At 41.7% G+C, this 21,495-nt stretch overlaps 3 protein-coding genes across 8 annotated transcripts in view; 2 read left to right on the plus strand and 1 right to left on the minus strand.

Annotated features, from left to right (window-relative positions):
• LNX2 (ligand of numb-protein X 2) overlaps positions 1-17,070 on the minus strand; it is a 65,236-nt gene extending 48,166 nt beyond the window's left edge. For 5 of the 6 annotated variants that reach the window (XR_012511609.1, XR_012511608.1, XR_012511607.1 and 2 more), the window contains exon 1: positions 16,867-17,070. The gene's annotated coding sequence lies outside the window, so the exon portion shown is untranslated. Of the gene's footprint in view, positions 1-16,804 lie in introns of all 6 variants that reach the window. The other variant, XM_074377960.1, reaches the window with a different exon arrangement.
• A 1,344-nt stretch (positions 17,071-18,414) lies between these two features.
• Positions 18,415-20,046, plus strand: LOC105066249 (DNA-directed RNA polymerases I and III subunit RPAC2). Its single transcript, XM_074377964.1, has 2 exons — positions 18,415-18,547; positions 19,480-20,046. The coding sequence occupies exons 1-2, from the start codon at positions 18,522-18,524 to the stop codon at positions 19,853-19,855; spliced, it is 402 nt and encodes a 133-aa protein (XP_074234065.1). The 5' UTR covers positions 18,415-18,521; the 3' UTR covers positions 19,856-20,046.
• The window catches only part of LOC123615819 (protein POLR1D), a 36,382-nt gene continuing 33,301 nt past the window's right edge, over positions 18,415-21,495 (plus strand). Inside the window, exon 1 of the mRNA XM_074377965.1 lies at positions 18,415-18,547. Coding sequence (XP_074234066.1) covers positions 18,522-18,547 — 26 coding nt within the window. The 5' untranslated portion in view covers positions 18,415-18,521. The remainder of the gene's footprint in view (positions 18,548-21,495) is intronic.

A 21,495-nucleotide genomic window follows, 5' to 3' on the forward strand; every position in this document is an offset into this window, starting at 1 on the left:
CAGCAAACTCCCAGGACAACGTATAGGTAAGATGCCTCTGTAAAGTTTAACCTGCCCACATGAAAGTGATTCTCTGAAGGTACCTTCTTGCCCTAAATAGGTATTTTACTCTCAAAAATAATCTGGCTTCTGTCAGCCTTCCTGTTTTTCACATTCTCGATCGTAAAATTCTCAACATTAGATTATTGCTACAGGGACTAAAATAAAAACTCCCCAGACGCGGGGCAGGGGGTGGTGTCTGCTACAGGGAAAAATCTGTAAGGCCTGATTATGAAAAATCAACCCATCTTTTTGTTTATGGATAGTCAGCCTCCCTAAAACCATGTCTTCCTATTTCATGACAAAGTCAGGCACCCAGTTAGGGCAATGCTTCAGGACAGGTGGTCACTTACATGAATGGAGAGGCACACATTCAACATAAGGGTGTCTGGGTTAGGTAGACTAGAAGAGGAACAAAGAGTTATGCAAGCAGAAGGAAAAAAGAGGAATTTCTATGGTGATCATTTGGAAAGGTGTCTTAGAGAAGTGCTCTGGCTCAGGTTCATCGGGGGGGGGGGTCTCAATGGGAAGTTATCAGGACCAAGGGACAAGAGCTTTAAAGAGAGGTGTTTGGTGGGGAGCTGGAGCACCACACATGTGTGTGTGTATGTGAGGGATGGGTGGACAGAGGGATGGACTGTGGTACAGAGAGCAAGCGGGAGGGATGGGTAAGCCACTGGAGAATTCTGAGTCAAGACACGAGGCGAGTAGGTCTGCAGGTCGGGGAGAACCTGGCAGGAGGTCTGAGATAGATAAGGCGAGTATGGCAGTAATGAAGGAAGGCAGAACAGGAAGTTATTACAATGATGGTCAAGATGAACAGTAATGAGAACTTGAACTAAGGAAATGTCTAATAAGAGGTGGAAGGGTCTAGGAAGAGCATTTTAGGATGCAGAAATTTTGAAAAACAGAGGGGCAAGATGGTAAAAGAGAAGGGGTTAGCATACCAAAACCAGCACAGACATATTCAAGAAAAAAGAACTTGAACCGAACGTTTCTCATAGTTCCCTTTAAAATATACCTACACTCCCAATAATTTAAGATTAGTTTCTCAGTCATAAATATAAGAATTTCCTGATATTTCCCCAATTTACTAGCCCATTTAACATTTTACTCTTGAATTATACTCTGTTGAGAAATAAAATATCTTTTAAGAAATTACAAAAAAAAAGTCCATCCTCAGGAGGAATTGTAATCTGAGCCCTAACCTGCTTTGAACAACTTGGCCACTGGGCTAGACAACCCATAAAGCTTCTTTCAGCTCAAACATTCCTGCAGGCACAGGACTGGCTAGGGCGGGAGCAAGGGAGGGGGTTGGAGGAGTCTCACCATTGTTTATAACTAAAAGGCAAAACAACCACGTCAACACCTATGGCCCACACCTGCTGAAATATCAATGCCAAATGACCTAAAGGAAAACACAATGTAGCCAGAAAAAGACTGAGAGACAGGCAACTAAAATGAGAGCAAGTGAAAGGAAGAACAGGTGATGGGACATAATAGTAGCATTTTTGTTGTTAGACAAATGGAGACAGGATTGATGTCATAAAGAGATAAACAGTCTAGATTAAACAGGGATTAATTTATGAGGGTAATTTTGACATCTAAAAGAAATGGATTCAGGAGATAATTATAAAAGCTAATACCTATTGAGTGCTTACTATACATCAGGCATAGTATTAACTATCTTGGGTAATTAACAGATTTAATCCTCAAAATAATCCTGAGTTTAATACTAATATCACCAGCATTCCCATTTTTCAGATGAGGAAACTTAAACTAAGAAACATTAAGTTGCCCAAGATCCCAAAGCTAGTAACTGATAGAACCATGATTCAAATCAAGCACTCTGATTCTAGAGGTATAATTTTTTAAGTACATACTATACTTGAGTACATAAAGTAAATAAGCAGAGACTGCACAAGCCAAAATATGCACATATCCATATACATATTTTCATATTCATGTACACACACAAATACACATGTATATACACACATATATATGTTCATATAAATCATTGGATTTAGATCCACAGGGGAATAACTTATCTTTTGTTGTTAGCATCAGGGAGGCTATTTTCCAGGAGAAAGCACATATTGCCATTTATATTAGGGTCAAAACGCTAAGTGGACCTCACTTCTTAATCTCACAGGAATTTCCCACAATTTTGTACTTCCATTAAAATATTTACTATAATAAAAGGAAGCCTTCAAAATTAACATTCCTGTTTACATCCACAAAATTCATTAACTTTATGTTTCAATATCCAGATATCAAAATCAATTTGAATAAACATAAAACCATATAGCATCTCAATTTTTGAGCTGTCCATCAATTCCTCTAAAAACATCTTGGAAAACATTCACTTATATTTGCCATGGGCCACAAAATTTTTTACAAAGTTCTGAATGCAACCTTCATATATAAAAGGTATACAGTCAGCCCTCAGTATGGTCAGATTCTGAATCTGCAGATCTGTTCTGAAACCAACCAACACTCGAAGGAAAATATCCAGTAAAAAAAAAATTCCAGAAAGTTCCAAAAAGCAAAACTTGAATTTGCCATGAACCAGTAATTATTTACATAGCACTTACATTGTATTTACAACTGTTTGCATAGCATTTACATTGTATTAGGTATGATAAGCAATCTAGAGATGATTTAAAGTATACCAGAAGATCTGCCTAGGTTATACAAAAATACTATGCCATTTTATGTAAAGGACTTGAACATCCTTGGATTTTGGTATCCCCTGGAACTAATCCTCCAAAAACAATGAGAGACTACTGTATTAATGTTTAAACCATGCTTAAAGCTCTCCTAACTTTTAAGGTACAAAAGGAGCCTTTATGTGTCTTCATTGTGACAACACTGTCAACCAAGGTCATCTACTACTACATTGTATATTCATGTCTCAAGATCTAGATTCCCACCTGGTGCTTGTTCTTGCCAGTGTCTCTGGGTTATACAAATAATCTGGAGATATTAACTGCCTCTATCCCTACTAGCATCCTCAGTGCAATCTGAACTTACGATTCCTAGTAAGAGAAGTTCACTTACATTACAGACTATATAATTATGCTCAACAATGTAAAGGTCAACTAATCATACTTATTAACAAAGCATTCAATAGGAAAGAAAAAAAAAATAAATGACAGACAATACAAATGAAAACAAACAACAACACATTGTAACTGACTATACTTCAATAAAATATAAATAAAATAAAAAACGAAAAACAACAAAGGCATTTAGTAGAAAGAGGACAGTCCTCGTGCTTTAGCAACTCTTTTGCTCTCCAGCAAACTATTTTAATAGAAAGGAAGAACTTCAAAAGGATGGAAAAAAAAAGGGAATATTTAACAATTTTCCCTCAAATTAAATTTTTACACTTTGGATCTCACTCAATAAACAGAGATCTAAATATTTAAATTTCTGAGTCTTGGTTAACAATAGCAGCAAATATTACCCAGAGACTATTACAGCAACCCAGACAATCTTTTGGTTGCTGTTTCCATGGGAACAATCTAAAGGAAGAAAACCTAACAGTAAAACATAATGTATTTAAAAGAAACACTTCCTTTTGTTGACCCCTTTCAGTTTACTAAACATGGCACGAAACAGGTACATAAATTAAGCACCAGAAAATTCACAATTCATTCAATATTTCTCAGTCATAAGCTGCACGCCAGGCACTGTGCCAGGGGATCGGGTCACGATGGAGAGTGACACAGACAGTCCCTGCCCTTACAGAGCTTGTCTAGTACAAGGGTACTAAGAAGCCAGTGACACAAATATGTATAAACCAATAAGAATTCATAATACATTACTAGAAAAGCATAAACAACAAGCAGCTTCAAAGTAAGCTTCCTTGAGAACGTGCTGTTTGAACTGAGACTTGAAGATCAAGGAAACAGCTCATCAGAGGAATTGAGGAAAAGCTGGGAAGTCTGCAGGGATAAGATTAATACACGAAGAACCATGAACAATGTTAAGGATGTGGGTCTTCATTCTATAAACAAAAAGAAGCAACTGAAGGGTTTTAAGAAGGAGAATGACAATGTGAGATTTGTACTTCAAAATCTTATTCTGGATGTACTGAATTAAGAATTAAAGAGATGTCTGAAAGAACAGGGGAGTCCAGTTAAAAAGCCAGTAGATTAGTCTAAGGGAAGAAAAGATAACTTGAGCGAGGACAGTGACAGTGTGGAGGGAGAGATTTGAGAGATTTAGGTTAGATGGATGAATTAAATATTGTGGGGAAGTGAGGGTCAGAGAAAAACACATCCCAGGCTTTTAAAACAGAAAGCCAGCAGTGCCACTCACTAGGGTTTGGTGGAAGAGAGATCATGAGTTTGGATTTGGACGTATTTGAATATGATGTACCTGTAAGAGACATCCATCCAAATAGGGGTATCCAAGTCTGGTGATGACAGGACAGGTCTGCACTGGGGATACATGCTCAGGAGCCAGTAGTGTAAGGAGGCACTGAGACTATGAGAAGTAGGTATGTGCTATCATCAAGGGGTAGTACAGAGTGAGGGAAGAACTAAGCATCAGCAAACATCAATGATTACTGATATCACATTGTGACTTGTATTTCGTAACAATAAACTTTCAGTGTGGATTTTTAAATATAGCTCGAGTAACATCTAAGAAGATAATTGATCTCGATATTACTAAACTTGCCAATCTCAATATTTCACTAAAGAAACAAGAATGATTATTAGGCAGATAAGGACCAGAGAAATTCCTAAGATATAGTATACGTACAAGATTGAGATAATATAAAGGAGCCACAGAAGAAAACTATTTGCGGTGAGGTGCCTCATAAAACAAAATATATACCTGGTTGTTTCATAGATACTGTAACTAGTTCAAAACCAAATTCCAAGATCATTTCCACCAAAACTCTGTCCTCCTCTAGTGAACGAGATCACCAGCCTTGCCATGTAGACACATCGTGTTTGATGCTGCCCCCTCCCTCACCTTCCGTGTCTAACACACTACAAAGTCCTACCAACTTTACATAATTTTGTCCTGACTGACCTCTCAAGCTTTTATTTCTTACCACAGTCCTCACTGATTTCACTACTCCAATCCACAGACTTTCTATTAGTTCCTTTAAAGTGTCATGCCCTGTTTTGACTCAAGACCTTTGAAAATATTTCATCTGCCTGGAATACTCTTTTCCAATATCCTCTCCTAGATAACTCTTGTCTGTCAAGATGTGATTTCTTGGGGAAAAATAAAATTCCATCTTACAACACCCTATACATTTCCATTTTAGTGCTTATCACAGTAATTATTTATTTGCATGATTATTTACTATCTATCTTCCCCACCAGATTGGAAGCTGAATCCAGGGCCTGTGCTCTGCTCAGCATTGCAGGCTGAGCACCAAGCATACTGCCTGGCACATGGGGAATGATCAATATTTTTTAAATGAATTATTAATTCTAAACCACTGATACATTACCCAGCATATATAAAGGAGGGAAAGAAATGAGGTTAGGTCTCTGACTCCAGATTGTGAGCTCTCAAGCTCTATGTCACACTGACTGCCTCGCAAGGTTGAGACAGGAGGGGCTTGGTTGACAAAAAGAAAAAAAAAGAGGGATCAAGGGTCTAGATCAACACTGTCCAATGGAAATAAAACGTGCAACATGTATAATTTAGAATTTCTAGGAGTGACATTAAGAAAAAAGAAACAAGTGATATTACTTTTAATACCATTTTATTTAATCCAATATATCCAAAATTATATCACCATGTAATTAACATTTTTAGAAGTAATGAGGTATCTTACAGTCTTATTCCATACTAAGTCTTTGAAATTCCACATACATTTTATATTAAAGCACATCTCAACTGGGACTAGCCACATTTCAAATGCTTAAAAACCACATATGGCTAGTAGAGACTATCCTAGACAGCGCAAGTGGAGGTATCTATACCTGCAAGGGGATAAAAACTGTATCTGACAGGAAGGAGCAAGACGGTCCTTCCCTCAACAAAGTACATATGACATGGAGACATGTAAGCCTAACTGTAGAATCACTGTAAGAAAAGAAACCCTTAAGCAAGGGCTATGTGTGCTGGGTGATGCACACTGGGTGAACGGCGATGTGCAGGATGCTTCAAGCTCCTAGCAGAGTGACGGCCACAGAGCTGTCACTCAAACGGTAGTTATCACAATGGTTCATGTTTGTAGTTCTACAATTCTGTCCATTTACATTCCACAACAGAAGGCAGGCGTACACAGTGGAAGTATTAAAGCCCTCTAGGGTGATACTCAAATTACTGAAAATAATTTACCTTCCCCCCGACCCAGATCTAACATTCTAATTGAATTCAAGGAAAAGACAGCCTTTCCCCCTCCCCCACTTAGAATAAAACTGATGCACTCAACACTTCTCAAAATGAAAGCTATTCTAAGAGTGCCCACTACAAACATACAATCTATAGAAAACAATCTATAGAATTGATGAACACTGTAAAATGCACCAAGACATTTCCAATTAGCAAGCAGATTTGTTAAACAAGTAGTAATTTTTACTAAGATATTCCCTAATAACTAAGCTAATTTTTAGTAAAATTTAAAATGTACCAAACAGCTATTCTTCCATGGTTGTACTATATTTGCAAGATCAAAGGAAACCAGAAAACGCTCCATTATCTCTTAAGTCATCATAAAGATCATGACATGTTTATTATGTTCATCAGCACTCCCTTTAAAAAGGAATAGGCAGCAGGGTTATGATTTATGGTTTAGAAAAAAGTTCAAATAATCTTTTTTTCTATAATTGTATCCAGCAGAGAAAACCTCTGCAGGGTAATGTTTACATGTTCAAGAGAAACACTTTTTTTAAGGTAATATAATTCAGATGAGACCAGCAAGCAAATTAAAGATGACTAAGTTACAATTCAAAAAGACCAGGAACTCAGCACAAATTTTGAGCTAATTTAAATCAAGGTACAGAACCATATGTGTTTAAAAATATGTCTACATAGATATACACATGAATTTATATGCACAAAGCATGACTAGGAGGGATATACAAAACACTCCTAACAGTGGTCAACCCTGGAGGAACTGGGCGGCTAGGATCAAGGAGTGCGAGAGACTTGTTTTTTAAGTATCTACTTGTACAGGCTGACTTTTATGTGCATGGAACTATACTGTGGCGGGGCACCTACAAAAGGAAATTAAGTAGGAAGTAGAAAGCAGCCGAGCCTGGTTCTTACACACATGAAATTAAAAAGCTAAGCAAACAAACAAAAGACCACATCAGAAATAAAAACAATTTTATGGAGCACTAAGAATGAAGTAGCATGCCCAAGACAATGCTTTTTCTTTACTGCTTCATCTGTCTCAAAAATAAATAAAACACAAGCCTAAATATTAAGTATCAAATTTATCTGCAAAGTGACTTCATACCACTAAAAAGGGAGAAATGCTGTGACTGCTGCGTAATGAGAATCTATTTTCAAGACATTGCATAGTTTATACCTATTCTATTCAAGCTCGTTGAAACGTCCAGGGTTGTAACACTTTTCTAAGAATCAGTTTAACATACAGCTGTAATAACACCAGCAGATACAGACAAATTTGTGTTTTCTTGTATTTACTTGCACTACTGCCGCTTAAGGGAAATCTGCTATTGCATTCTTTGTTTCTAAAAAGGCACAACATCAACTGATGAGTCATGGGTCACAGTCCAAATTCTTATGTACGGAGGAAAGCAAGGCACAAAAGTCTTACACATTGATTGTAAAGACTGTCTAATCAGCTGAGTTACAAATCAAGTGTTCTTTCTAAGGTGACACCAATGATAGTTTTTGAAGAGATGTGGGAAACTTTAAAATAAAACTTCAAGGATTGATAAAATCACTTTCCCTTGTTCCCTCTCCTAATAACTGGTAGGGCTTTGTTTTCTTAATTCAGAACATACACAACTAGTAAGTTCTGTTGAGATACTGACAGGTACAAACTCAGCAAGCTCTCAGCTTCATGAAAAGCCAAGCTATCTGAGAAGCAGTTTTCCAGATGGCTTGCTTCTCTGCTTCGTTCCTACTTTTGCTAGTTAGTCATTTCACAGTGAGAATCTCCAGGGGAGAGTATAAGAGGGCAAGAAACACAGATGACACTGTCTGTGTCTTTTCAGCAGTGTTAGTTACAAGTTTTCTGGTGAAGACGACAAATTAATAGCTGAAATAGCTGAATCTGAGGACCAGCTGTAGATTTAGTCACCAGTGTAACAGACCACTGAGAGGCAATCACGTTGGCACATACTCGTCCTAGCATCTGCCATTCCCTCTTCTCACCAGTCTACTTACTGGTTTGCTGTTTATCTTGCCCCTTTTCCCCCAGCCTGTAAACCCCACAACAACAGGGATCTCACTTGTCTTGCTCACTGCAGTCTCACCATCTAGGACAGTGTCTGGAATATAAGAGGCACTCAATAAATTTCCAGTGGGGAGAAAGACACATCATTATTACTTAGCTATCTCAGGACCGGCACAATCATGAAATGCTGGAATTTTTCTTCCTCTTGAGACTATTCTTTACCTATAATTTATAAAAATAACTATTAACTTTTGCCTTGCCACAAAGTTCTCTATGCTTAAGTTTTACTATTTAAATATCATATTTGCATCAAAATACAATAATTGTAATGAAACTGTAGTCTGACATCTCAATTTCTGATTTTTTCAATTTTATCAAATAGAAAGATATTCTTTAAGACAGAGATGTTCCTATTTTAAAATTGAACTAGAAATATTATTAAGGACATTAAGCTTTATCTTCCAGATAGATATCTTTCCATAAATCCTAGTATACTTTGAAACAATTTCTTTGTTTTTTATGAACATAACAATTTTGTTTTCAAAAGGTTCAAGTAACCAAAAGAGTAATACTTTATGGACACAAAGAATGCTATACTATGAATAAATATCTTAAGAACTACTTAATGGTCTACTCTGCTTTCCTCCAGAACCAGATTTGACTTCCTGCCTGCAAATCCAAACTGGCAATAAAGTAAATTAAGTCGCACTGTCACAGTTAGAAAGACTAAAATCATACTGAGCAACTTTACCACATGTAAACCTTTTATAAGAAAAAAAAGTTAATATATATTATTTAGAAGTTCACCTTGATGTTTAAGAGTACTGAGATTTTATCACCCTTCTGTAATCCTGCAAAACAGATTTGTTAAAAAAAATTTTAGTCCTTTGTGTACAAAAAAGCTGCTATAGCATGAAAAAACATCCAGACTCAGAATAAATCCTGAAAACTTTCTTAACATTATTATATACCTCAAAGGCAGACAAATCATTCAAATATGCTGACAAATATATTTCATATACCTGGAAAAAGGTCAGAGACCCAGAAAATTGTATCTATTTTTAACAAACTCTGAAATTAGTCTATTGAAGTATCAATTAATGTATCTCATCTATAAATGAAAGCACAAAGCCTAAAATTAGAGAAATTAATGAGGTTAATAAATATTTCATATGAGATCTAATTGCTATGGATACTTTTGAAATCTTAGTAAATGGCCCTGACAGAATGGTCTTAAAAGGCAGACTCAGCAACTAGCGGGCAACGTTTTACACAGGAGGGGCATCAGATGCAGTCACGTGCAGTCCAATACCTGGCTTCTTCCCAAACTTTTTATTTTTTAGCTTCAGTTAGCCCTAGACTACTGATTGTTTCCATACTGGTGTTTCATAACTATAATAAACAAAAGGGACAGAGAAATTCACACTAGAATATACTAGGTTGCCCCCTGAATAACGCAGGGGGTTGGGAGCACCAATGCCCGCCAACCACCACCTCCACATCTGAAAATCCATGAATGACTTTGCAGGGGGCCGTTAGTATCTGGAGTTCCCTAACCGCAGATTGGTGTTACTGCGGCACTATTTGTTGCCACGTTTAAGTGGGCCCACACAGTTCAAACCCCTATTGTCAACTGTATTCAGCACCATTTGAGAACTGTGTCTTAGCATAATCAATGCCATCCATCCCCGAAGGTAAAACTCTTCCGTATATTTTAGACCTTTCCCTTTTATTTACATAAGCTCTCAGAAATACCTTCAAAGGATTTTGTTCGGACCCTTATCTTACATCATATCCACAGTTTGACTCAAAAGAATTTAAGAAAATATAAAATCCCTTTAACAAAACATAGGGAGAAAACTTCATGACATTGGATTTGGCATAGATTTCCTGAATAAGACACCAAAAGTACAGGCAACAAAAGCAAAAATAGACAAATGGGACTATATCAAACTTAAAAACTTCTGCGTATCAAAGGGCACAATCAATAACATTTCACATAGGCAACCTATGGAGTGGGAGAAAATATTTGCAAATAATATATCCGATAAAGGGTTAATATCCAGACTATATAAAGAATGCTTACGAATCAACAACGGAAATCAAATAACCCAATTAAAAAATGGGCCAAAGACTTGAACAGACATTCCCCCCAAGATGATACACATTTGTCAACAAGCAGTGAGAAGATGCTCAACATCACTCATCATCAAACACAAATCAAAACCACAGCAACATATCGCTACACATCTGTGAAGATCTATTATCAAAAAAAACAAGTAACAAGGTTGGTAAGGATGTGAAGAAACTGGAACCCTTTAGTACTGTTGATGAGACTGTAAAATGGTGCAGCAACTATGGAAAACAGTATAGAGGTTTTCCAAAGAAATTAAAAGCAGAATTACCACATGATCCAGCAATCTCACTTCTTGGATTGAAAGTACTGGGATCTAAAAGAATGGAAAGCAGGGTCTCAAAGAGGTATTTGCACTCGCATGGTCACTGCAGCACTATTTACAATAGCCAAGAGGTAGAAGCAACCCAAGTGTCTATCAGCAGATGAATGGATGAACAAAATGTAGTATATACATACAGTGGAATACTCAACCTTTAAAAGGAAGGAAATCCTGTCACACACTACAACATGGATGAACCTGGAGGTCATTATACTACACTAAGTGAAATAAGCCAATTACAGAAAGATAAATACTATATAGTTCTAATTACACGAGTTATCTAAAATAATCAAATTCATAGAAACAGAAAATAGACTGATGGTTACCAAGGGCTAAGGGGGAGGGGGAAATGGCAAGCTGTTGCTACAGATAAGGAGTTTAAATTCCGTAAGATGAAAAAGGTCTGGAGATCTCTTGTTCAGCAATGTGAATATACTTAAGACTACTGAACTGTAGACTTAAAAATGGTTAAGATGATAAATTTTATGTGATACTTTTTTTTTACAATAAAAACTGAAGCAGTGTAAAATATTTTTCTGCTGAATTCTTATTTTGGTAAGATTCCTTTCACTTTATCTACTGAAAATTTAGTATCTGCATTGAGAAAGGCTTTAAGTGTAAAATACAGTTGAGTCTTAGACAACAGGGATTTGAACTATGCAGATCCACTTGTATGCAGTTTTTTTCAACAGTAAATATTATATAGTGTGCAGCTGGTTGAATCCTCAGATACAGAGGAACTGTGGTTTGTGGAGTACTGACTGTAAGTTGCATGTGGATTTTGGACTTTGCAGGAGGGTTAGTGCCCCCAACCCCCAAGTTGTTCAAAGTTCAACTGTATAACCAGATTTTCAAATACTTAATATGAAAAAAGTCAAACATCTTATTAACAATTTTATATTGACCACATGTTAATACATTTTTAATATATTGCTTTAAATATGTTAAATTTTAAAATATTTTGTTATGCTTTAAGAACAGTAACTAGAAGGAATGTGGGGTCAATGGAGCTTTGTCTTATGAATTTAGGACTGGAGCAAATTTACAGGCTGGTGGGAAAAAGCGAGCAGGGAGATTAAATATAGAAGGGTATTAACTGATGAAGCTCTCTTAAAAGCAACTTTGAAGGAAAGGATCAAGGGTACGTGGAAAAGTCAGCCTTTAACACACCTGAGGCTTATCTAGATCTGTTGGGTAGGGGAGGGACAGAAAGCTGCTAAATCAAACCAGGTGCTCAGGAACTGACCAGATTATTTGCAGCCTGCAGAAGTGGGAGCTGGATGAAGGGTCTGTGAATGGCAAAAGTCTAGAATAATCCATGAGTGATGAAGAACAAGGTGCTTATTAGGGCCAACAAAGCCCACATGTCAAAGTTCAAATGTTAAAACCATGTGGAAGAAAAGTGGCAATGGGCACAGTAAAACAATGAAATAAGGAAGATAAAAGTGAAGGACTTCATTTGTTCAATAATTATTTATGTGCTTTACCTGAACAGGATTAAGAACTCTGATAAAAGATTCATTTCTAAGACTGGCAGCCAAACTCTCAATTTGGGGAGGTGAGTGGGGGAAGGGGTATAAATATGTATCAGACTTACTTTACTTTTATCTGTAAAACAAATAACCAACAGAGCCTTTGGAAGCTTTATTAAATCCAAATACACCTTATCTTACATAAGACATAGGCACTCATAACTTGGTTAGGAACATTCTTTACAATGGCCCCTATTATACTTCTAGGGCAACTTGTTATTTAAAAGAATTCTAAGATTACTCTTTCAATAAGGAAAAAAATTAAAACCTCGTTTGTTTTGCATAAAAGCTGTATGCTTTTCAAGTGGACACATGATAATTTACAGTATACTCATATATACACTATACATACTGACTACTGTATACTTGTATATATAGTTAGTTTTACTTGCCTATTGCCTATTTTCTGCACTTATTTCTCTTTTCTCCTTCCTAGTCCAATTTTGGGAAAAAAATTTTCCTCCACATAATAATTTCTCCACTGAGGGCTCCTGATTATCAGAAGCAACAGTCTTAAATCTCGAGGCTGGAAAGATAAAGGTGTAAACTATGCTCAAAACCTCTCTGCCCACAACACTTCTGTTCCCATCTTTTTCTTATCAAGCTCCTATCTACTCTAGAGTTATGCCAGTAAGAGGACAAAGCTAAGGCACAGCTGTCATCAGTTTAACTCTGAACAAAGGAAAACCCCATGTAAGTCTGCTCCTCCCTACTACACCCCAAAACTGTCCAAGTAAAAGGGAGAGAAAGAGGGAACCATGCAAATAATTACAGCAGCTGGCACTAAAATCACTGAATCATAATGGCCATAAATTCTTCACAGTTCCAGGATCTTCCCCCTAAGTACATGAAGTACTTTAACCTTCTCTGCTGGCTCAATTTCCTCTTCTGTTTTCCCTCTGATCAATCGTTGTTCCAAAGAGTTGGATAAGTCTGTGAGCCAACACACATCAAAGCCAATGGATCCAATTCATTTATTCAGGCATAAATTAATATTTATGGTTCTAAGTATTTGGGGATTCTCCTTCAGTGAGCAAAACAGGATCCCTGCTTTTATAAAGAATGCATAATGAAGGATGGAACGTACAAAACCTGCCTCTTTAAAAAACATACTAACTAGCTGCATTTATTATCATAACGTACATCATGAACATTTACTTCTTAAAAAATTCCTCTTAAATACTTCTCAGCAGTTAATACACAAAACAGTTATTTCTTCTAACTCCAACCAACCAGAAAACTTAACCTTTTTTTTTCCCCACTGTTTTGTACTTTCTGAGGAAAAGAGACTTATGACAGGAAAGCTAAAGGAGATTTATTTTGAAAATCTCCCAGGCTCCTTAAGAGGGTCCTCCTAGGCCTAGCTAAGTCTTCTACAACTATAATTTTACATGCAAGATATTCACAGATAAATATAAAGTTTATAAAGATATATATATATTTACAAATACATATTTTTTTTAAACCAATATTGCTTCCTAAGTAAATCTATGAAATGAGACCTTTGATTCTTCTAGAAACCTTGCTGGATTCTGATATAGGAAGGTGGGTCTGGAGTGAACTTTAGCTCTATAAACAAGGAAAAGTTAAATGGCTCTGCACAATAAAATTAAAAAAAAAACAAACTTGGATTTTGGGGGTGAAGGAGGAACCAGAAAGGAGAGGAAGAGGAAGAAAGAAGCACACAGAACCAACCAAATTACATGAGCCTGGAGTTCCCTTGTGATGGTGACCAAAATGCATTTTAAGGAAAGAGATGCCTAATATTCAACATCAACACATCTGCCACTGCCAGAACATCATCTTCCCTTCCCCCAAATCTTCCCTAAAGCTGACCACACCCACAATGGCTTTATGTAAACTCTTGTTTTGTTTTTTTTTTTCCCACTCTTTCCTAACTCCTGGCAGACACATCTAGCCGACAACTGCATAACAGACTTCTCAACCAGCCGTGGACACCTCGATGGGCTGTTCCCAAACTAATTATCTTCCCTTCCCCACTCCTACCATCAGTTGTTTTTAACGGCTCCTCCTCCTGTCTTCCAGTGTTCCACTAGCTCATTAATGTCATCACCACTAAAGGAACAGCTAATATTTACTGAGCACTTGAAATGTGCTAGGTACTCTGCCAAGGGCATTACATGTGTAATTTCATTTCATCCTCAAAACCTACTAGACAAGTACTTCATTTCCTAAATGTCAGGAAACCAAAGTTCAGTAAGAATAGTAATTCTAAGGAAAAGAGATGGAATTCAAATCCTGTCCTGACTCTATAGCCAGCTTAACCAGTATACGCCAATGCCCCCAAGTCAAAACACCTGGGAATCATCCCACTCATTAATCATCTCTAGTCACTTACTTCGTCCAACCAATTATACCTCCTAAATGCCACATCACCGTACCTCCACTGCCTTCCCACAGAATAATACCCAGCATATACCAAGTCCTTACTCTGTACCAAGCACTATTCTAAGTAATATACATATTTGTCAAGTTTTATCCTCCAACCCTATGAAATGAAGCATCTGAGGAAGAAAGAGGTTACAGAATGAGTGACAGACCAGAGTCTAACCAGATAATGTGAACTGAGAAGCGCTGAGCCCTTAAACCCTATAGTGTAACAACTTCTACTCTATCTCCCTACCTCCCATCTGGACCCCCACCATCTTTCAGACTGCTGCAGAGAGCTTTCTGGAATACAAATGTTATTACAATATTCTCCTGCTCAAAATTAGCAGCTCTGTATAGTGTCTGGATAAAATTCAAATTTCTTATCTAGGCACGCAAAATCCTTCATGTTTCTGTTTAAGTCAGTTCAATAAATAGTTGAGTGCCTACCGAAAGCAAGGCAAAGCGCGAAGTGCTCTGAAATGAATAATCCACCAGACCTGGCTACTACTCCAACCCCAAGCATGTCCTTCAGCCACTCACCATAGGCAGCTCTCATAATGCAAATCCTACACGCTAGTCCCTTTGCCTAGAATGTACCTGGCAAAAGCCCACACTCATCTGAAGAGTAAGTGCCTGAGGGAGGCCTTCTCTAACCAACTCCAAGCAGAAATGCTCCCTCTTTGAAGTTCCCACAGGGCTTGTTTCGATTGCTTTCCGGAAGCTGGTACAACAGAGGTACAGATCAGCTTCCAAACAAGACTACGAGCTACTTCAAGGCAAGAGGTGACACCTGCCATCCATGCCTGGCATGCGGAAGACCCTCTATAATTTGCTGAATGAAGAAATAATGACAAGTTTATAACCTGGTGAGAAAAGGAGAGGAACAAGATACAGAATTAGGGATGTTAACACACACGTGGGCCAAATTAGAAGTGGGGTTATTCTGCTTTGGTTCCGATTTGGCTTACATTTTATTACCCCTAAGGGAAAACTCACATGTGGGACTTGGACAAGCTAAAAAGGCAAAACTTTTGTTATTCATGGCTGAAGTAAGCTTTGACAGGCCAAAAAGGATACTAGATCAAAGTCCATTTTCTAAAAGGGTGTGGAGGTGGGAATCAAATCTATCCAGGTAAATAAAATTCATCTACTGAGATTAACTTCATCAGGGCTGTGCCACACAGTAAAGGGAAGAAGAAAAATCAAAATCTGTCCTGGGACGAAGGCCAATTTACAAATAAGTACCACTGCCGCTAGAAGGTGAAATTCTTAAAGCGAAGGCAATTCCAATAAACCGAAGCTCACAACTGTTTCCTCCTCAACCGCCAGTGTTTCACTCAACTTTGTTTCTGGTTTCTGTGATTTACAAAGAAACATCTATACAGTTAAGCCCATGGATGAGTGTGCTGCAGATCCTGGCAGATATGAACGTTTTGATTCATAGCCTTAAAGGGACACAGAAACCTCAGAAGAAACACTACATCTCAGTCAAAAGCCCTTCGTCTAAAACACGGCATGAAGCTTTGAAACGCGAGTGCTGACGTTCCTGAGCGGTGCTTTGTGTGCCACTGCTTCCCAATCTAGACCCCAGTTTTGAAATTACCCCCTCGGGGATGTCCAACCTCCCTCCCACCCTCTGCAGCCTAAAGGGAGCACTGAGAATTCACAGGCAACAGGCTGGGACGGAGGGTCTGATCTCGCCCCCTCCCTTCCAGGGCAGCTAGTGGAACTCTCGCTCACGACAACATACACACAGCGAGCAAAAATCTCATCCCCACCTCTCCCCTCCCTAAAACTAGAGCGAACGACGCAATGACCAGCAACCCGGTGGCCTCAGCCACCAAACGGTAACTGCCGGGAGCCGCCCGCCTGCCCCGGCTCCCGGCAGCCCGTGCCTCCCTCCCCGGACCGGCGCGGCCGCCCCACACCCGGCCCGCGTCCCCGCAGCCCGGCTGCGCGGGGAGAGGCGCGGAGGACGCTGCGGCGCCGCTCCCGCCGCCTCCCGGACGCCCCACACCCCACGACGCCCGCACCTGAGGCGCAGCCGGACCGGCGAGCGGGCGCAGGGCGAGGCGGGCAGGGCAAAGTTACTCACTGGGGAAGCGCGGCTGCCCCGGGCGCGCCCGGTTCCCGGCGCCGGCTCGGCTCTCCGCGGCCCGCTGAGGGAACGCGGGGCGAGCCGGCCTCCGCTCCGCGGGGAGCCGCCGCCGCCGCCGCCACCGCCGCGGACTTCCTGGCAAGAAGCAAACTCGGGCCAAGACTTCACTTCTCAACCGCCCCTGCTGCCTTCCCCGGGGCGAACGCCAGGGCCGCGCCGCACAACCCGACACGCACCTGGGCCAATCGGCAACAGCACAGGGCGGGAGAGGGCGGGCCAGAGAGCTGTTCCGCCTATCCGAGAGCTCGGGGGCGGGCCGGGCCGGGGACGTCACTTGGGTTAGAGTGAGCGCACTCCGCCCCTCGCCGCCCTCCCTCCCCCACCCCGCGGCAGTCCCCGCCGCTCGCCTGATTCCCCAGCGGAAGACGCGCTCGGGAAGTGTCTCTGCGCTCACCGCCGACCGCCGCGAGGGGACTGGAACAGCTGGGGGAGGCGGAGGACAGCTAGGGGGATCGAGGGGTGGGGTGAGGAGAACAGGTGGCGCAGGAAAGCAGAACTGTAGGCGTGTCGGGCGAGAGGACAGCGGGAGTCGGGGGGTACGGACAGGGGCTGGCCGGGGTGAGGGGTGCGAGGGGAGCAGGAGAGCCCGGAAAGGAGAAAGATTATTAGCGAAAAACACCTGAGGAGACGGGGAGCGGAGAGTTACGAAGGGAAGAGGAGGGCGGAGAGCGAGTCTGGGTGGTGAAAGGTTGCCGAGGCGGGGGCAGGAGCACCTGGGAACAAAGGTGAGCGGGAGGTTTCACAGGTGAGGAGGTTTAAGAGGCCAAAAGGGTAAAAGGAAAAAGACGTCCAAAGCTACGCAGGACGTACTCCAGGGGTAAAAAAGATCCTAGGAGAAAGGATTCGGGGTGGGGGGGTGTGGAACGGAGGGGAGTGGGACGGGACACTTTCCTTCCAAACTTTCACTCCTCCCCCAAAAGATGAAAAACAAACGCTGTCCTTTGACCCAGTTGAGCTGTGCAGCTGCAAGATCCTGGATGAGTCAAATACCGTCTTAAACCCATCCCATTCTGTTGTGAAATTCATCAAAGTGTATTGATCAGCTACAGTAAATCTGTTGTCCTGTGAAGCCCCCTCGGCGAGTTGGGAGTGCCCCCTTGGGAGCAGCCCCGCCCCGGCAGGACTAGTAGCAAGTCTGAGAGAGGCCTGATTCCGGCCCTAAGAAGGGAGGTGATCTTGGGGCGACAGGTAAGGCCCCGCCCCTTCGCCATCACCTCGGGGAAGGTGCCAAGGGCTGAGCTCCCGTGCCCACAGGCCGGTCTCGGCCTCGGGGCGGGGCGGGAGCCCGACGCCACCTGTCTCTCCGCCAACTCTGCGGGCAGACTAGCTCCCAGACCTCAGGTGAGCAGCTCAGGCCACGCCGCCGCCCCTGTCGCGCCGGGGGCGGGGCCTGTGGGCGGGGCCCCGGGCGGAGCCTCCACGCCCCGCCCAGTGGCCGGGCCTTCGCGTCGTTGCGGCTCCTCCTCCCTTCTTCCGTCTGCGCTTCTTCCGTCGGTCCTTCCTTCCTTCCTGCTGCGCCTACACGTTTCGCGGTATGGGGCAGAGCCTCCGGCCGGCCAGCACCACCTGAGGATCCGGAAGCCACCCCCGCGATGGAAGAGGACCAGGAGCTGGAGAGGTAACGGCCGAGGACGGGGGCGGGAGGAGCGGGCCGCGCCCTGCACCGGGAGCCGCCCGCCGGCTGGGGCCTCAGCCTCCGCGGCCCGGCGTGGCAGCGAGGGCCTGGCTGGGAGGACAGGCGAGGGGAGAGCAGTGGGCGCCGGGGCGGGGAGAGGGCCCCCGATTGGGAAGAGATGGGGGGGACCTGGATTGTTTGCAGGGGAGACGCTCAGTACAGTAGATACTGGGGAGGGAAGACGAGTTGTGAGACCAGAGTTAAGTCCCCAAACTGCCCACCCCCTGTTGGAACAGCAAGAATAAATAAAGCTAAGTTGCAAAATCACGCACCAGGCCACTGTTCCCCGAGTGATGGGATGGGTGTATTGGTCGGGCGTAAGTTCCAGAAACTGCGGCCTAAGGTCCTCCTCCGGACAGAGCGCTGATTAATCCACTCTGTGCGCTGAGTGCTCATTCTCCCTCCTGCTTGAGTGACTCCTCTCAGACTTTCCATTCTAGTTTCCTTACCGTCTGCACATGGAGGCCATAGCTGGACCTGCACTTTGATGATCTTTAGTTTCTATTTTTATAATAATTGAGTTTTTCTACGCCTTTCAAATCCCTTTCCGTCTCCTAGCAGGACTCGACCTATGCTAACCCTACCCCTTTCTTTTGACTCTACCGAAAGAATATTTTAGCAAACTTTTTTGATTTAAGGACATTCCCCTTGTGGCCATGTGGATGGCCAAATGGAGTAGGGAGAAGTTGGAGGCAAAAATATTTATTGGTAGGATATGTGGTGGCAGGAAAATAAAGGGCTAATGCTAATAGTTCTGGGTAAGTGGAGTGCCTTAGAGTAATAACGCATTGCAGTTGTGATATAGTAGATGAAAGAAAGCTAGTTACAAAACCATGTTCAGTATGATCTCATTTTTATAAAAAATATGTGTGTAGAAAAATATCTGGATTGAAGACCTCAATGGCTGAAGGCGAGAGGAAGACAGCCCTGGAAATGGTCCAGGCAGCTGGAACAGATAGACACTGTGTGACATTTGTATTGCACGAGGAGGACCATACCCTAGGAAACTCTCTTCGTTACATGATCATGAAGAACCCGGAAGTGGAATTTTGTGGTTACACCACAACCCATCCTTCAGAGAGCAAAATTAACTTGCGCATACAGACTCGAGGTGCCCTTCCAGCTGTTGAACCCTTTCAGAGAGGCCTGACTGAGCTCATGAATGTCTGCCAGCATGTGCTTGACAAGTTTGAGGCCAGCATAAAGGAGTATAAGGATCAGAAAGCAAGCAGAAGTGAATCCACATTCTAGCCCCTTATGCACTGTACAGGGAGCACTGACCTCTAGGATATTCTATTTGTGATCTTGCAAAACCCAGAAGTAAAAGTATGTGAATGTCCTTCAGAAGGGCGGGCTTCTAGCTCTTAACCCATTTCCGCTGTTGGAATCCCTGCAAGAACCTTTGTATTATTCTAATAAATTCCCTCTTTTATTTAAACTGACTTGAGTGGTTTCTATTCCTTTGTCCTTGAGGTTGACTATTTTAGGGTTTTTTTTTTTTTCCTTTTAAATGAAGCAACATTGAAAATGAGAAAACTATGAGAAAATCAGGGCTTGGACTTTGATCAAGGGAATTAAAAGGAATGTGTGTGCACAGCTGTGATCAGAGGAGAGGGAGAGATGGCGATAGAGCATGACCCCAAATGGACTAGATGGTTCAGAAGGAAAGGTGGGAGTAAAGGGAGGACTTGGCCGCTTCCTAGATGTTTTTTAGTAATTCATGAGAGGATCGCAGCCTTTGCTATGATTGGTAGATTGAGCAAGGGTGGGAAATAACTTGAAAGAACTGTGAGGATTCTGGTGTCACCTGAGAAGTTTAGGTAGACTCAGGCTCCATCTTTGTGGTAGCATTTATAAGATTTATAGGATACCAGCTTACTGCCTTAATTTTAGCACACTAATATAGAAGGAGAAAACTGGGGTAATCAGATAACATTTTCAGTCCTTGGGTAGGTATCTCAGTATAGCCCAAGGTTACATAAAACTAGCCGTATTTGAGAGAAAGTAAGGACGGGAGGAGGAAAATCCCTTGTGGGGAAAATGATTTTTTGGAAAACCTAAAATGTTAGTGAAAGACACTTAACAGCTGCCCTGTTTACCTCTTTGTGTCTCATACCTGTCCTACCCCATCTTAACTCTTTAATTCACCCTAAATATCTCTCAATCTTAAATGTCTGAGCACCCCAAGCCCCAGGACTCTGAGAGGGGGATGTGCTTTAGGTATGGAAGTCAGGGAGGGTCTTCAAGAGATTACAGGAAGAGAAGGAGCTGGCTGTGCAAAAAGAAAAAGCATTCTTGGAGAATAGCATATGCATAACACTGGTGGTTTGAGGAATTAAAGGTATTGAAAGATTTGCATATCTGTACCCTGGCCATCAAGGAGAAGTGCCTATAACAGACTTGATGGGAGGAGCTTTGGGCGGGAAGGAGTTTGGAAAGTACAATGAGAAGACCTCTGGGTATTCGATTATGGTGTGGCGGAACAGGTTGTAGAGAGGCCAGCGTAGAAGCAGAGAAACTAAGAGTTGAAGTGGCCTGGAAGGGCCGTAAGCTAGCGATGGAGAGAAAAGGGTAAACCTCAGGAACTGGATGTGGAAGGTGAGGACAGAGGAGGATGATTCCTGTCTAGGTTTGGTCTCAAATTACTGAAATGGGAAGCTTAGGTGGGGAGAATTGGTTGGGAGGTGAGAAGCTGACTGGAATGAAACATTCCATTTTGAGCAAGGTAGTCAGTAGACAGGAGTTGGAGACCATGAAAGAGATTTAAGTAGAAAGAAGCTTTGTGAGTTCTTGCCACAAAGACGGTGTAAATCCATAAAAACGAGCGTGGCAAGGGAGGAGGCGCAAGACCAAGCCTGGGGCAAGCTCAGCCTTCAAAGGCTGGGTTGAAG

The sequence above is a fragment of the Camelus bactrianus genome, chromosome 14 (assembly GCF_048773025.1).
Source record: "Camelus bactrianus isolate YW-2024 breed Bactrian camel chromosome 14, ASM4877302v1, whole genome shotgun sequence".
NCBI classification, from domain to species: Eukaryota; Metazoa; Chordata; class Mammalia; order Artiodactyla; family Camelidae; genus Camelus; species Camelus bactrianus.